Raw genomic sequence first — 14,455 nt, forward strand, 5'->3', positions numbered from 1 at the left:
TGGAAAACCTTACACACACTTTCAGCTTCTCCAGGCTCAACTATTTTAACCCCGTCCTCTCTGGTTCAAATCTAAATCCACTCTCCTGCCTCCAACTTGTCCAAAATGCAGCAGCTCTGCTTCTCACTGGTTTTAATGGACGACAGCTCTGGCTTCCCTCCACTGGCTCTCGTTCGTTTCAGAATTGATTTTAAGATTTTACTGATCACTTTTAAAGCTCATCTGGATCTGGCCCCTGGCTATTTTAAGGAAATGTTAACCCCATAAGAGCCAGGCCGCAGCCTTAGATCCTCAGGCGGAGCTCTTCTCGTTTCTAAGTCGAGGCTTAACCCTAAAGGTGACCGTGCTTTCTCGGCTTTGGGACGAGCTGCTGAGGTGATGAAGACGGCAGAGTCAGTAACTTCTTTTAAATCACTTCTTAAAACCCATTTTTATATAGACTTGCTTTTATGTGATGTTGTCCTTTAATTTTTACTCATCTTTTGATTTTATTAATCTATTAAAATGTTGATTGTCTTTTAATTTTAGCCTGTAAATGATCCTTTTACCTGCTTGTTATTGTTATTATTATCCTTTTCATTACCGTATTTATCGAATACGTCTCTGCTCCAAATTCCACACTTTAATCTGCCTTCACTCCTGTCTGTCCTCTGTCCACACGACGGACTGCTCTGTCTTATTAACTCGGCGGTTTACAGCCTCGGCTTTCCCTTGTTTGTTTTCAAATGTGGTTTATAAATAAAGTTATTATTATTTAACTGTCTGTGACTCTGTTTCCCATCATGCCTCAGGAAAAGAGGAAGTGGCAGACAGAGATCGAGAACAAGAGACGTCAGCTTGAGGATGATAGGAGAGAGCTGCAGCACCTCAAGGTGAGACACTTGGATGGACGGACAGAGAGACAGAGACACACAGATGCTCTGTCTGACACTCTGACACTCTGACGCTCTGTCTGACACTCTGACTGACGCTCTGACTGACACTGACGCTCTAACTGACACTCTGACTGACGCTCTGTCTGACGCTCTGTCTGACGCTCTGACACTCTGACGCTCTGTCTGACACTCTGACTGACGCTCTGTCTGACACTCTGACGCTCTGTCTGACGCTCTGACGCTCTGTCTGACACTCTGACTGACGCTCTGTCTGACGCTCTGTCTGACGCTCTGTCTGACACTCTGACTGACGCTCTGTCTGACGCTCTGACTGACGCTCTGTCTGACGCTCTGTCTGACGCTCTGTCTGACATTCTGTCTGACGCTCTGTCTGACACTCTGTCTGATGCTCTGTCTGACATTCTGTCTGACGCTCTGTCTGACACTGTCTGACGCTCTGACTGATGCTCTGTCTGACGCTCTGACTGACGCTCTGACTCACACTCTGACGCTCTGTCTGACGCTCTGTCTGACGCTCTGTCTGACACTCTGACTGACGCTCTGTCTGACGCTCTGACTGACGCTCTGACTGACACTGACGCTCTAACTGACACTCTGACTGATGCTCTGTCTGACGCTCTGTCTGACGCTCTGTCTGACGCTGTCTGACGCTCTCGCTGACTGTCCTCTTACCATCTGTAAGAGTCTGTCCACACTGACATGGACACAGACGTCGACAGCTCACTCAGTTTGTCTCTGAGGACTTTAATAATGCTGTTGGTCCTTCCTGTCCAGTCGAAGGCTCTGAGGGAGCGCTGGCTGCTGGATGGAGCGCCCCCTGCTGGGGTGCAGCAGGACGAGGCCAGGACCAGGAGCCTGGAGGACACCATCAACAGGTCTGAGACCAGCAGGATGCTCTGAAACACCAACACATGAAACATGAACATGTAAACATATGAACACGTGAACAAGTGGACATGAGAGACCTGTTGAGGTCACTGTGTCCTCTGGTTGTCTCTGCAGTTCGTCCATAACCAGAATCTGTAATTCAGTTTATCAGTCAGAGAAAACAGGATCCTTTTTTTGAGATGAAATGTTGTTTGTCGTTTTTGTGCTGCAAAATAACTCATTTATTCCTAAATACGTCTCATCCATATGTGTCCACGTGTTTGCAAGTATCAGTACTCCAACAGGAAAGTTAACCCTTTATCTGACCCGCAGCGGCTGGTTTAGAACAACCTGCGCTCTCCGAGTCAGATCATTAAAATATATAATTAAAAATGACAAATTAATCAAAAGAAACAACAACACAGAAAAAAATAAAACAAAAAAAGAATGATTATGAAAATGAAAAAAATAAATAAACTAAGAAAAAAAACTACTTATCTCACCCAGATAATAACAGTAATAATCAGTAATAAATGAACACGTGTAGGGTGTATATGTACACAGACACGTCTGTACATGTACGTGTAAGTACATACCTGTATGTCCTCAGGATGCTCAAGTCTCGTGATTTAATTTCTGAATTCGTCTGAATCTGAGCTCAGAGGTTTCTCAGTCTATTTACACAAATGTTATTAAAGTGTTCTCTGAGTGTTTCAGGCTGGAGGAAGAGCTGCTCAGTCTGGAGACTGGAGGACAGTGTGAGACCAGGACACACACTGCTGTGAGTACACACACACACACACACACACACACACACAGTTAGTCAGATTATATGAGTCATCTTATTTTAGTTTTAGATCTCAGTTTTTGTGTTTCCTGTTGGACTTTTATTGTGAAGTTGAACTTCCTGTGTCTGTCTGTGTCCTCAGGTGTCGTCAGGATCAGTCACAGGTATGTTTCTTCTTCTCTGCTCTGTTTTTGTGTCGTTGTATCTCTTTGTCCTCATTGTGTGTCTCTGATCAGCTGCAGAGGTCAAAGTTCACAGCAGCCGTCAGCTGGACAGAGCTGCCGCCGCTCAGGTAGAGCCAGGTGAGACCCTGTAATCTGATTACAGTAATCTGATTACAGTTCAGCTCATGTAGAGCCAGGTGAGACCCTGTAATGTGACTACAAGTCAAGTCAAGTCAGTTTTATTTATAGAGCCCATTATCACAAAACATGGTTTGCCTCAGAGGGCTTTACAGAGTACGACATCCCTCTGCCCTCAGACCCTCACATCACCCGAGGAAAACCCCCGAAAAAGAACCCCTGTAACGGGGAAAAAAAAGAGGAAGAAACCTCAGGAAGAGCGGTAGAGGATGATGAGGGATCCCTCTTCCAGGATGGACAGACGAGCAATAGATGTCGCAAATAGCAAGTGAAATACAATCATGGCAAAAAAGGAAAGAGAAAGAGAGAGGGGGAGAGAAGCACAGACATAATAGAAACAGATGCATGTCATATTACAATAATGGTAGGTGTGAAATTAGTAATTGCTCTCTATGATGATGTTGAGGGAGATGATAACAGTCTCATGCGTATGTGAAAGGGAGTTGTCCAAAGGCAAGATCACAGCATCGGCGCAACCAGGACCAGACCACGATCAGGGCGAGCGGGGGGGCACAGTATCAGTACAGCCACAGCACGAGCACAACCAAAGGCAGGGTCGCAGCATCAGCACAGCTGTCACCACGGTCAGGCACAGTCAAGGTTACGGCCAGGATCCAGGGAAACTAGGAAACAAGGGAGCAGGAACGCTCTCGAGAGGAAACAGGATTAGCGTAGTGCAGTTCAACAGACCCAGGCTCTGTAATCGAGAGCCCCAGGTAGTGAGAGTACCACATGGCTATCACAGAGCTAAGCTAAGCTTGCACATGGCAATGCAGTTAACAGACATGCATGATTTCTGATGGCGGCATTGAGAGAAGGAAAGGAGCTCAGCGTATCAGAGGAAGTCCCCCGGCAGGTTAAACCTATGTCAGCCTAACTATGGGCTGGTCCAGGCAGCCTGAGCCAGCCCTAATTATAAGCTTTATCAAAGAGGAAGGTCTTAAGTCTACCCTTAAAAGTTGAAACGGTGTCTGCCTCCCTGACCGAAAATGGAAGATGGTTCCATAGGAGAGGAGCGTGGTAGCTGAAGGCTCTGGTTACTAACCTACTTTTGGAAATTTTGGGAACCACAAGTAACCCTGCGTTTTCAGAGTGCAGTGATCTTGAGGGTTGGTAAGGAACTATGAGCTGTGACAGATAGGATGGAGCCTGACTATTTAGAGCTTTGTAAGTAAGGAGGAGGATTTTAAATTCAATCCTGGATTTCACAGGGAGCCAGTGCAGAGAAGCTAAAACAGGAGAAATATGATCCCTTTTCTTGCTTCCTGTTAAAACACGAGCAGCAGCGTTCTGCACCAGTTGGAGAGACCTAAGAGATTTGTTGGGGCAACCAAATAATAGGGAATTACAGTAATCCAGCCTAGAGGTGACAAATGCATGTACTAATTTTTCAGCATCTGTTTGGGAGACGATATGTCTAATTTTTGCGATGTTACGCAAGTGAAAGAAAGCCGTCCTTGAAGTTTGTTTTATATGGGAGGCAAAGGATAAATCCTGGTCAAATAAAACTCCGAGGTTCCTTACAGTTGTGCTAGAGGCCAAGGTAATGCCATCTAGAGAAATTACATTGTTGGAAAAGGAGCTTCTGAGGTGTTTTGGGCCAAGAACAATAACTTCAGTTTTGTCTGAATTCAACATCAGGAAATTACGGCTCATCCAGGCTTTTACATCCTTAAGACATGTTTGAAGTCTAGATAGCTGATCAGTTTCATCTGGTTTCATAGATAGATATAATTGCGTATCATCAGCATAACAATGGAAATTTAAGGAATGTTTTCTAATTATGTTGCTTAGAGGAAGCATATATAAAGTGAAAAGGATTGGTCCAAGCACCGAACCTTGTGGCACTCCAAAGCAGACCTTTGTATGTGCGGAGGGTTGATCATTGATGTGAACTACAGTAATCTGATTACAGTTCAGCTCATGTAGAGCCAGGTGAGACCCTGTAATCTGACTACAGTAACCTGATTACAGTTGAGCTCAGGTAGAGCCAGGTGAGACATTGTAATCTGATTACAGTAAGTAGAGCCAGGTGAGACACCGTAATCTGATTACAGTTATCTGATTACAGTTCAGCTCAGGTAGAGCCATGTGAGACCCTGTAATCTGATTACAGTGAGTCTGAATGGCTCACAGAGGGCTGAGTAACGTGTTGTGATGACCTTCTGATGACCTCACAGTGTTCTCTGTCTCTGGCCCCTCCCCTTTTTTTTGCAGAGGTCAAAGTTCACAAACCAAGAGGGGCACCGGATGGGATGAAGAGAGGTGAGAACCAGGACCTGAAGGGTCCACTAAATCTGAAGGGTCCACTAAACCTTCTCTTCAGTCAGTCTGTTATTGTAGCTGGTCTGCAGACCTGGTCCTGGTCCTGGTTCACAGGCCTGGTCCTGATCCTGGTCCTGGTCTACATGCCTGGTCCTGGTCTACAGGCCTGGTTGTTTGATGGTGTTTCCATAGAAACAGCAGCTGTGCTCTGATTGGCTCCTGGTGGGCAGTCCCTGGCTCTCTGAAGCATGAAGGGGCGGAGCATCTGCATGTATTTCCTGTTAGAACGACCTCAACGTTTGGGCCGAGGTCTCCACGCCGCTGTGGGCGGAGTCTCCATGCTGATGACTCACTGTTAGAAAGTTAAACCGTTTCTACTTCCTGAAAATACAAACCACCAAAAACCAAAAACAAACCACAATGTGCAGCACGGGCTGCAGGACAGCGGCTCCGTATCAAAGACACGGACACGTAGACGCCAACTTCACTGCTGCTGTCCATCAGAACAATGCGCCAACGTGGCCGCCATCTTGAGTCGGTGCCAGCCATGCCTACTCACTGTATCAGTCTGTGGACACAGAGGTCAGGGGTCAGAGGTCAGGCTGTCATAATAACCTCCAACAACACGACTCTATATAGATAAGAGATCTATGTAGATTATTATAGACATCAGATCAATAGATATGATTGATTGAGTGAACTGTGTTGTATCGAGCTGTTCAAAGGAGAATTTCTGTCACCACTTGGGGCGGACAATAAAGTTTAAACACACACACACACACACACACACACACACACATATATATATATATATATATATATATATTTAGATATACACATAGACATAGGCGTAATTTATGGGGGGATGGGTGGGTTGCAACCCACCCAATAATTTAAACCAGCCACCACAACCCCCCCAATATCATATCATAATTATTTAAAATGAATATCAGGTATTATAAACACGACAATGTGGTAGATTTTCTCAATGGCAGTAAAAAAAAAAAAAAAAGTGACTGGTCTGCGCCCCCCCTCCCGCGCTGAGATTTGGTTTCGCCCACCACGGACCTGAGCGTCCCTTTAACGTTATGTTTCACGGTGGTATGAAGAGAGCTGAGGGGAAAAAGAAAGCCCAGCCAACAATTTTAAATTGTTGGCAAAAGAATGAAAATGTCTCTCAACAGGAGGTACGATATTGCTAGAGCTTCAGTGCCACCACTTTCATTCATTCAACATTTGACTCGTGGTCAAATGTTGAATGAATGAAAGTTAGTCCTCCTCTCTGCTGTGCTGTGTCTCTGAGCTGTTATTTAACACAGGCTGCTGCTGCTGCTGCTGCGGGGCAGATGCTGCTGCTGCTGCTGCTGCTGCTGCGGGGCAGATGCTGCTGCTGCTGCTGCTGCTGCTGCTGCGGGGCAGATGCTCCTGCTGCTGCTGCTGCTGCTGCGGGGCAGATGCTCCTGCTGCTGCTGCTGCTGCTGCGGGGCAGATGCTGCCGCTGCTGCCGCTGCTGCTGCTGCGGGGCAGATGCTGCTGCTGCTGCTGCGGGGCAGATGCTGCTGCTGCTGCTGCTGCTGCTGCTGCTGCTGCGGGGCAAATGCTCCTGCTGCTGCGGGGCAAATGCTCCTGCTGCTGCGGGGCAGATGCTGCTCGGACCAGGCGGTGTTTATGGCGGCTCGCTCAACTTCGTCGGTCGCTTTGACAATAAAGTTTAAATAAAAAAGTCTCCAGAGAGTTTGGACAGTCGTCTGATTTTACCAGAAAGTTGGCAACACTCATATAGTGGTCTGGAAATCTCACGATCTAGTGTGTTTGAGGCGAGCCAACGGCGGCGTGTTCTTCATAATTCGTCCGGGTTCGGAGTGCGGGGTGCGGACCCAATTGGATGTTACACCTGCATAACGCGCCTGGGTGTGTGTGTGAGTGTCGCCTATACTACATGCTGAAAAGAGGGTCACAGGAAGAAAGATCAGAGTCCGAAGTGGCCGTGTTTCTGCTAAAAACCCGCCGGACCGAACCGAAACCAGCCCAGTGTTTCTCCGCACACAAACACACACAGTGATCCACACGTTATAGCCTAAACACACATGTACACACACACTCATGCTTGCACACACACACACACACACACACACACACACACACACACAGGCACGCATACTTTAAAAAAAAAATGTAAACAAAAAAGACAAAACAATGCCTGTGTCACTCAACCCCCCCCCCCCAATGTTCAACTCAAAGTTACACCCTTGCACATAGACATATTAATGCTAAGGCTGTGGCTCAGGCTAAGCAGCGTCAGTGCTTAGACTGGGAAAGTGCAGAGAGGAGGAAGCTTGGCCGCAGGGCCTGTGGAGTTTGGAGGAGAGCCGCAGTAGATTCCTGATACACTTATGATGTGTGGCCACCTGAACCAGAACCTGAAGCTCTGGGTAAATGGCGACCCGTCAGGCCCATCGTGTTCAGGTACTGAAACCTTAAGACGTATTTTGTCAGGCTGCAAAATTAGTTAATCACAGGGCCGGTATACGTGGCGACATAATCAGGTGTTGAGAAGCTGAGCTGCAGGTATTGAGGGGAGAAGACGACACGTGAATTCAGGAGGTTTTAAAAAACAGAGTCCAGATGTCCAGTTTGTGGGTGAGGGGGAGAAACATAGAGGCGGAAAGTTCGGGAGGAGGCAGGGGTGTGGTCGCCTGGAGGGAGCTTGTGATTGGGAAATGCAGGTAGATTTAGGAGGAAAGCTTGTTGTTCCCCAGGAAATAGTCTGTACTCATTTGAGGCCTGACAGTGCTGCGGTCGGTGAGTCAGCGGATCGTTTATTTCATGGAGCTTACGGTCTCTTGGGAAGCCTCAGTGGAAGAAGCCTATGAAAGGAGGAAACTGAGGTACACGGACTTTCAGGCAGAAGCTGAGCAGAAAGGATGGAGAGCTTGGGTTGCCCAGGTGAGGTGGGATGTAGGGGATTTGTAGCTGGATCAGCTGTCTCTCTCCGGGGGGAAGTGGGAGTAAGGGGACAGAGTTTGAGGAAGACAGTGAGGGAAATGTCAGATGAGGCACTTAAATCCAGTCAGTGGATTTGGATTAGGAGGAACAATGGTAGTTGGGGACCAGCAGGGGGACCCACTGAACGGACAGTTCCTTAAGATCAGGTGGAGAGATCCACCAATCAGTCCTCTCAGGAGGAAATCCAGGGGGAGGGTATTTAAGTGTGGGAATGGCCTGTTTGAGTCTCTGTGTGAGACCATGCTGAAGTAAGTTAAGTTGATTCTGCCAGTTCATCCTTATTTCCTTTATCTTGAGTCTCGTATGTGAGCTGCAGTATATAAGCAGGTGGGATGCATGTACTAGGGAAGGTAGCATCAGCACTGTCACGACCTGGAGCTCGCACAAACGGAGCCTGGGTCTGTCGAAGGTGGCGGGGCTGTTGGGGCTGTGATAGCCATGTGGTAGCTTAGCCTTGTATCTGGTAGTATCAGCAGCGTCACTCCCTGGAGCTCACATAAACGGAGCCTGGGTCTGTTGAAGGTGGCGGGGCTGTTGGGGCTGCGTAGGAGCGGTGAGAGCTGGCACCAGGGGAGTGGCTCTGGGGCGCCCGAGTTCAGTGCCGAGCCTCCGAGGCTCCCACCTGATGACCCCAAAGATGGGTTAGTTTTCACTGCTTACTTACTGGCACTTATATTATATATATGTATATATATGTATATACATACACACACATATATACACACATATACTGTATATATGTGTGTGTGTGTATATATATATATATACATATACTGTATATATATATATATATATATATATATACAGTATATGTATATCTCCTAGGTTCTTCATTGAGGTCTTATCCTTTTCTTGAGCACAAGTTTCTTGTGTTTTAGATGAACTATACACACATATCCATATTTATATATAAATATATATATATATACACACACATAGATATAAAGCATCTCCGTGGTGAGACGTTTTCAGCCATCCCTCAGTGTGTCTGTCTCTCTGATGGACGGTGTGACGGTGTCTCTACAGTCTGACGCAGGCAAGCTGCCGCCCACAAGATGGCCGCCATGTTGACGCCTCTGACAGCCTGGACGCTGCGTCTCATGCGTATGTCCATGAGCAGGTGGACAGGTGACATCATCAGGAAGAGCCCAGGACAATTTGTCTCATTAACCACCTGTCTGTCCCTCTGTCTCTCTGTACCTCTGTCTCCCTGTGTGTCTGTCTGTCTCTGTGTTCCCTCTGTCTGTCTGTGTCTCTGCCTTTCTGTGTCTCTGTCTGTCTCTCTTTGCCTCTGTCTGTCTCTCTGTGTCAGTCTGTCTGTCTGTCTGTCTCTCTGTCTGTCTCTAACTCTCTGTGTGTGTTTGTTTGTCCTCTATGTGTCCTCGTCCTCTGACCCGTCCTCGTGCCCAGCGATGTACTCTGTGGAGATTAAAGTAGAACGGGACAAATTGACAGGGGAGACGCGGGTTCTGTCCACTAACACCACGCTTCCTGTTGACCTGTCTCACCAAGGGGTCAAAGTTTATGAGGACGAGAGAAAAGGTGACATCATCAGATGGTAACTTGAAATATCACAGTGACCTTTGACCCAGAGCCTGCCACCGAGTACAAGTACACGTTCACTGCACTGCATGCTACATGCATACTACAAGTACTGCGTATTACATGTACCACACACTACAGGTTCTTCACACTACATGTACTGTACACTACAGGTACCGCACATTACAGGTACTGCACAATACAAGTACTGCACACTACATGTACCGCATACATGTATCACATACTACATGTATCGCATACTACAAGTACCGCACACTAAATGTACCGCACACTAAATGTAGCTATTGGGCTATTGCAGCTCCAATCAAGCGCAGCCAACGTTGCAGCCAGGATCCGGGGAAACTAGGAAACAAGGGAGCAGGAATGCTCCGGAAAGGCAACAGAGTTAGCGTAGTGCAGTTCAACAGACCCAGGCTCCGTTTTCGCGAGCTCCGGGTAGTGACAGTACCACATGGCTATCACAGATGCAAGGCTAAGCTAAACCACTGAGGCTAAGCTAAGCTAACAAATGGCTGTCACAGATAAGCTATGCTAACCTACAACATAGCTGTCACAGATACGAGGCTAAGCTAAGCAGTAAACGTAATGCAGTAAAAAGACGTGAACGTTTTCATATGGAGGATGCAGCAGTTGGAGAAACTTAAGAGATTTGTTGGGGCAACCGAATAATAGGGAGTTACAGTAATCCGGCCTAGAAGTAACAAATGCGTGCACTGATTTTTCGGCGTCTGTTTTGGACAAGATATGTCTAATTTTTGTGAAAGAAAGCAGTCCTAGAAGTTTGTTTTATATGGGAGGCAAAAGAAAGATCTTGATCAAGTATAACAATGTGTGTTTGTGTTCATGGTGGCTACACGATGGAGGAGGAACACAGCAGGCCCCCTCAGTGAACACAGCAGACACCCTCAGTGAACAATGCAGGCACCCTCAGTGAACACAGCAGACACCCTCAGTGAACAATGCAGGCACCCTCAGTGAACACAGCAGACACCCTCAGTGAACACAGCAGACACCCTCAGTGAACACAGCAGACACCCTCAGTGAACAATGCAGGCACCCTCAGTGAACACAGCAGACACCCTCAGTGAACAATGCAGGCACCCTCAGTGAACACAGCAGACACCCTCAGTGAACAATGCAGGCACCCTCAGTGAACACAGCAGACACCCTCAGTGAACAATGCAGGCACCCTCAGTGAACACAGCAGACACCCTCAGTGAACAATGCAGGCACCCTCAGTGAACAATGCAGGCACCCTCAGTGAACACAGCAGACACCCTCAGTGAACACAGCAGACACCCTCAGTGAACACAGCAGGCCCCCTCAGTGAATACAGCAGACACCCTCAGTGAACAATGCAGGCACCCTCAGTGAACACAGCAGACACCCTCAATGAACAATGCAGGCACCCTCAGTGAACACAGCAGACACCCTCAGTGAACAAAGCAGACACCCTCAGTGAACACAGCAGACACCCTCAGTGAACACAGCAGGCAACCTCAGTAAACACAGCAGACACCCTCAGTGAACACAGCAGGCACCCTCAGTGAACACAGCAGACACCCTCAGTAAACACAACAGACACCCTCAGTGAACACAGCAGGCACCCTCAGTAAACACAGCAGACACCCTCAGTGAACAAAGCAGGCACCCTCAGTAAACACAGCAGACACCCTCAGTGAACACAGCAGGCACCCTCAGTAAACACAGCAGACACCCTCGGTAAACACAGCAGACACCCTCAGTGAACACAGCAGGCCCCCTCAGTAAACACAGCAGACACCCTCAGTGAACAAAGCAGGCACCCTCAGTAAACACAGCAGACACCCTCAGTGAACACAGCAGGCACCCTCAGTAAACACAGCAGACACCCTCAGTGAACAAAGCAGGCACCCTCAGTAAACACAGCAAACAACCTTAGTGAACAATGCAGGCACCCTCAGTAAACACAGCAGACACCCTCAGTGAACACAGCAGGCCCCCTCAGTAAAAACAGCAGACACCCTCAGTGAACACAGCAGACACCCTCAGTGAACACAGCAGGCACCCCCAGTAAACACAGCAGACACCCTCAGTAAACAGAGCAACAGTTAAATGTTTCCATCAGAATTCAGATTGTTGTCACAATGATTCACAGCTGCTTCTCTGAAACACGACTCTACACAACATGACTCAGCACGATACACAACATGAGTCAGAACGATACACAGCATGAGTCAGCACGATACACAGCATGACTCAGCATGGTAAGCAACACAACTCGGCACAATACACAACATGACTTAGCATGGTACTCACACAACTCAGCAGTACTGATGGTCCTGGTCCGAATCCTGGTTCTGTCTCTCCCTCAGTGGTCCACGAGATGAACGGTGAGGATGGAGTCCAGCTGCTGAGTTTCTCTGAGGTTGAGGAGCTGATCCACAAAGCTGACGAGGCCTCGATGATGTCACAGACCATTGCCACGGTGACCTCTCTGCCGTCGGTGGAGGTCCAGGAGGAGGCGGTTCCTGGTTCTCTGGCAGAGATCACAGGGTTGGAGGCCAAAGCGGGCGGTGAGCCGAGCATGGCGGAAGCAAGCGCTGACCAGCCCGTCACCATGGTGTTCATGGGATACCAGAGCGTGGAGGACGAGGACGAGACCAGGAGGGTCCTGGGTCTGCAGGGGACTGTGAAGGCGGAGCTGGTGCTCATCGAAGACGCCAACGGGAAGACATCACCTCAGGCACAGACACTGGCTCCGCCTTTGCCCGCCTCCCCTGCCCTGCCACCTGCTACCAAAGCCCCGGAGAAGAAGCGGGCGGCGAGTAATGGGGAGACGGCGGGGGAGACAGCGGGGGAGTCAGCGGGGGAGCCAGCTGGGGAGGTGTCGCAGGTGATGGGCGGCGCGGTGGAGGTGAAGAAGGTGAAGCAGCCGTGTAAGTGCTGCAGCATCATGTGATCCTGCAGGGAGCGCCGCTCCCATGTATAACCACGTAAGAATAAAACGGACGGAGACTTTCCAGGACAAAAGCTCCAACCACTGCCCTCAGACCTGCCCCCTCCCTAATGACATCATTTCCTGTTTCTTCATCCTCCTGTTTTATAAACTTTCTTTACTTTTTCTATTTTCTGAAGCCTTTTTACTTTTCTACTCCTCGTGTGTCTGCACGGCGCTACCACGCAACCATTAGCATTAGCATCAGCCCTGCAGTCTGTTCCATGAAGCTCCTCCCCCTCTATGACATCACTGATTCTGGAGTCATTTGATTGGTTTGTACGTTTCATCGTTTCTGGTTTTACAAAACAAAATAAACGAGAGCTGACAGACGCAGACACGCCTCCCAGTCTGGATCATTACAACGCCTCCTTCACCTTCTCCTTCACCTCCCTTACCTCCACCATCTTTATCACCTCCTCCTTCATCTCCTTCATCTTCCTCTCCTCCTCTCTCTACATTGAAATGTGTCTCTTTAATTGCTTGAGCTGAAGTGAAGCAATGAGATGTCCTCGTAGATGTCCTTGGAGATATCCTCAGAGACGTCCTTGGAGATGTCCTCGGAGACATGCTCAGCGATGTTCATGTTTACGTCCTCGTAAACGTCCTTGGAGATGTCCTTTGAGACATCCTCAGAGATGTCCTCGTAGACGTCCTCAGAGATGTGCTCAGAGACGTCCTCAGAAATGTCCAGGCGTCCTTTCATTAAACAGCTTCCTCTCTCCCATCAACAGATCTGAACTGCTGACTGACCGTCGCTATGGTGATGACACAACAAAGATAGCCAACTGAAGACAGAGACAGAAGGGACGACAGCAAGAGATGGCTGGTCCTCACACTGAGAGACATTTTGTCCTCTGAGCAGCAGGAAGCTGATCAATTATTTGATCTGATTCTGACTGATGATGAAAATAAAGAATGTCACCTTCATCTCCGTCTGCTGTCTTTCTTCATCTTCATCTTCATCGTCCTTTGTCCACCTGCAGAGACATGGGGCCCCTTCAGGGAGGGCCCTCAGCGACAGAGACAAGGGGCCACTTAAGGGGCCTCTCAGCCTGTTCTAATTCCAAAGTCGTCAAATACCAACGCTGTTGCCGTAATTTAGGTGTTACATCCTGACATCTAAAGCCTCCTTTCACGAATGTATGATACGCCCCAGGATGGCATGAGGTTGAGACACGACCGGTAATGACAAGATTTAAGAGCAGGACGGTCCCTATAGGGGATCCAACAAACCCGGGGCTTTCATACAGGAGTCCGGCGTTCTCTTTCCGCGTGAATGGGATGTTTTTTTCTCCACCTAACCTGTGCCTCCTTTCTCTAATCCTAAACATGTCAGCATGTGTGTTTGTTGACGTCCCAGCGTTGGTTGCCATGTGCTGTTGTTGTCTAAACATAACCACGAGCAGCATCATCACGCCATGTGCTCGTATTGACATCACGGTAGCAGCACATCCATAGCTTTAACAGAAGGATACCTAGAGTGTAACATGTAGACACAAAAAAGATGCCTAGAGCGTAACATGCAGACGCAGAAGAATACCCAGAGCGTAACATGCAGACGCAGAAGGCCACTGACAGAATGGCAACATGTGGTGAGTCAGGAGGAGTGTGTGTGTGTGTGTGTGTGTGTGTGTGTGTGTGTGTGTGTGTGTGTGTGTGTGTGCGCATGTGTGTGTTTGTGTGTGGTGGGTGTGGTTGGCCATTGTCTGTGTATTTCTGTTGGTCAGCA

The 14,455-nt window shown here is 48.3% G+C and overlaps 1 protein-coding gene across 8 annotated transcripts in view; it reads left to right on the top strand.

Moving 5' to 3' along the window:
- palm1a (paralemmin 1a) overlaps window positions 1–13,667 on the top strand; it is a 19,238-nt gene extending 5,571 nt beyond the window's left edge. Inside the window, exons 3-11 of one of the 8 annotated variants that reach the window (XM_088078231.1) lie at window positions 792–872; window positions 1,671–1,771; window positions 2,481–2,544; window positions 2,693–2,714; window positions 2,787–2,852; window positions 5,130–5,177; window positions 9,594–9,725; window positions 12,101–12,721; window positions 13,458–13,667. In XM_088078231.1, the coding sequence (XP_087934357.1) occupies window positions 792–872; window positions 1,671–1,771; window positions 2,481–2,544; window positions 2,693–2,714; window positions 2,787–2,852; window positions 5,130–5,177; window positions 9,594–9,725; window positions 12,101–12,687 (1,101 nt within the window). In that variant the 3' untranslated portion in view covers window positions 12,688–12,721; window positions 13,458–13,667. Of the gene's footprint in view, window positions 1–791; window positions 873–1,670; window positions 1,772–2,480; window positions 2,545–2,692; window positions 2,715–2,786; window positions 2,853–5,129; window positions 5,178–9,593; window positions 9,726–12,100; window positions 13,060–13,457 lie in introns of those variants that run through there. The other 7 variants (XM_088078233.1, XM_088078232.1, XM_088078230.1 and 4 more) reach the window with 7 other exon arrangements.
- Window positions 13,668–14,455: the final 788 nt, after the last annotated feature.

Source organism: Plectropomus leopardus, chromosome 5 (genome assembly GCF_026936395.1).
Source record: "Plectropomus leopardus strain MGB_pleo_1.0 chromosome 5, ASM2693639v1, whole genome shotgun sequence".
Taxonomy (NCBI): Eukaryota; Metazoa; Chordata; class Actinopteri; order Perciformes; family Serranidae; genus Plectropomus; species Plectropomus leopardus.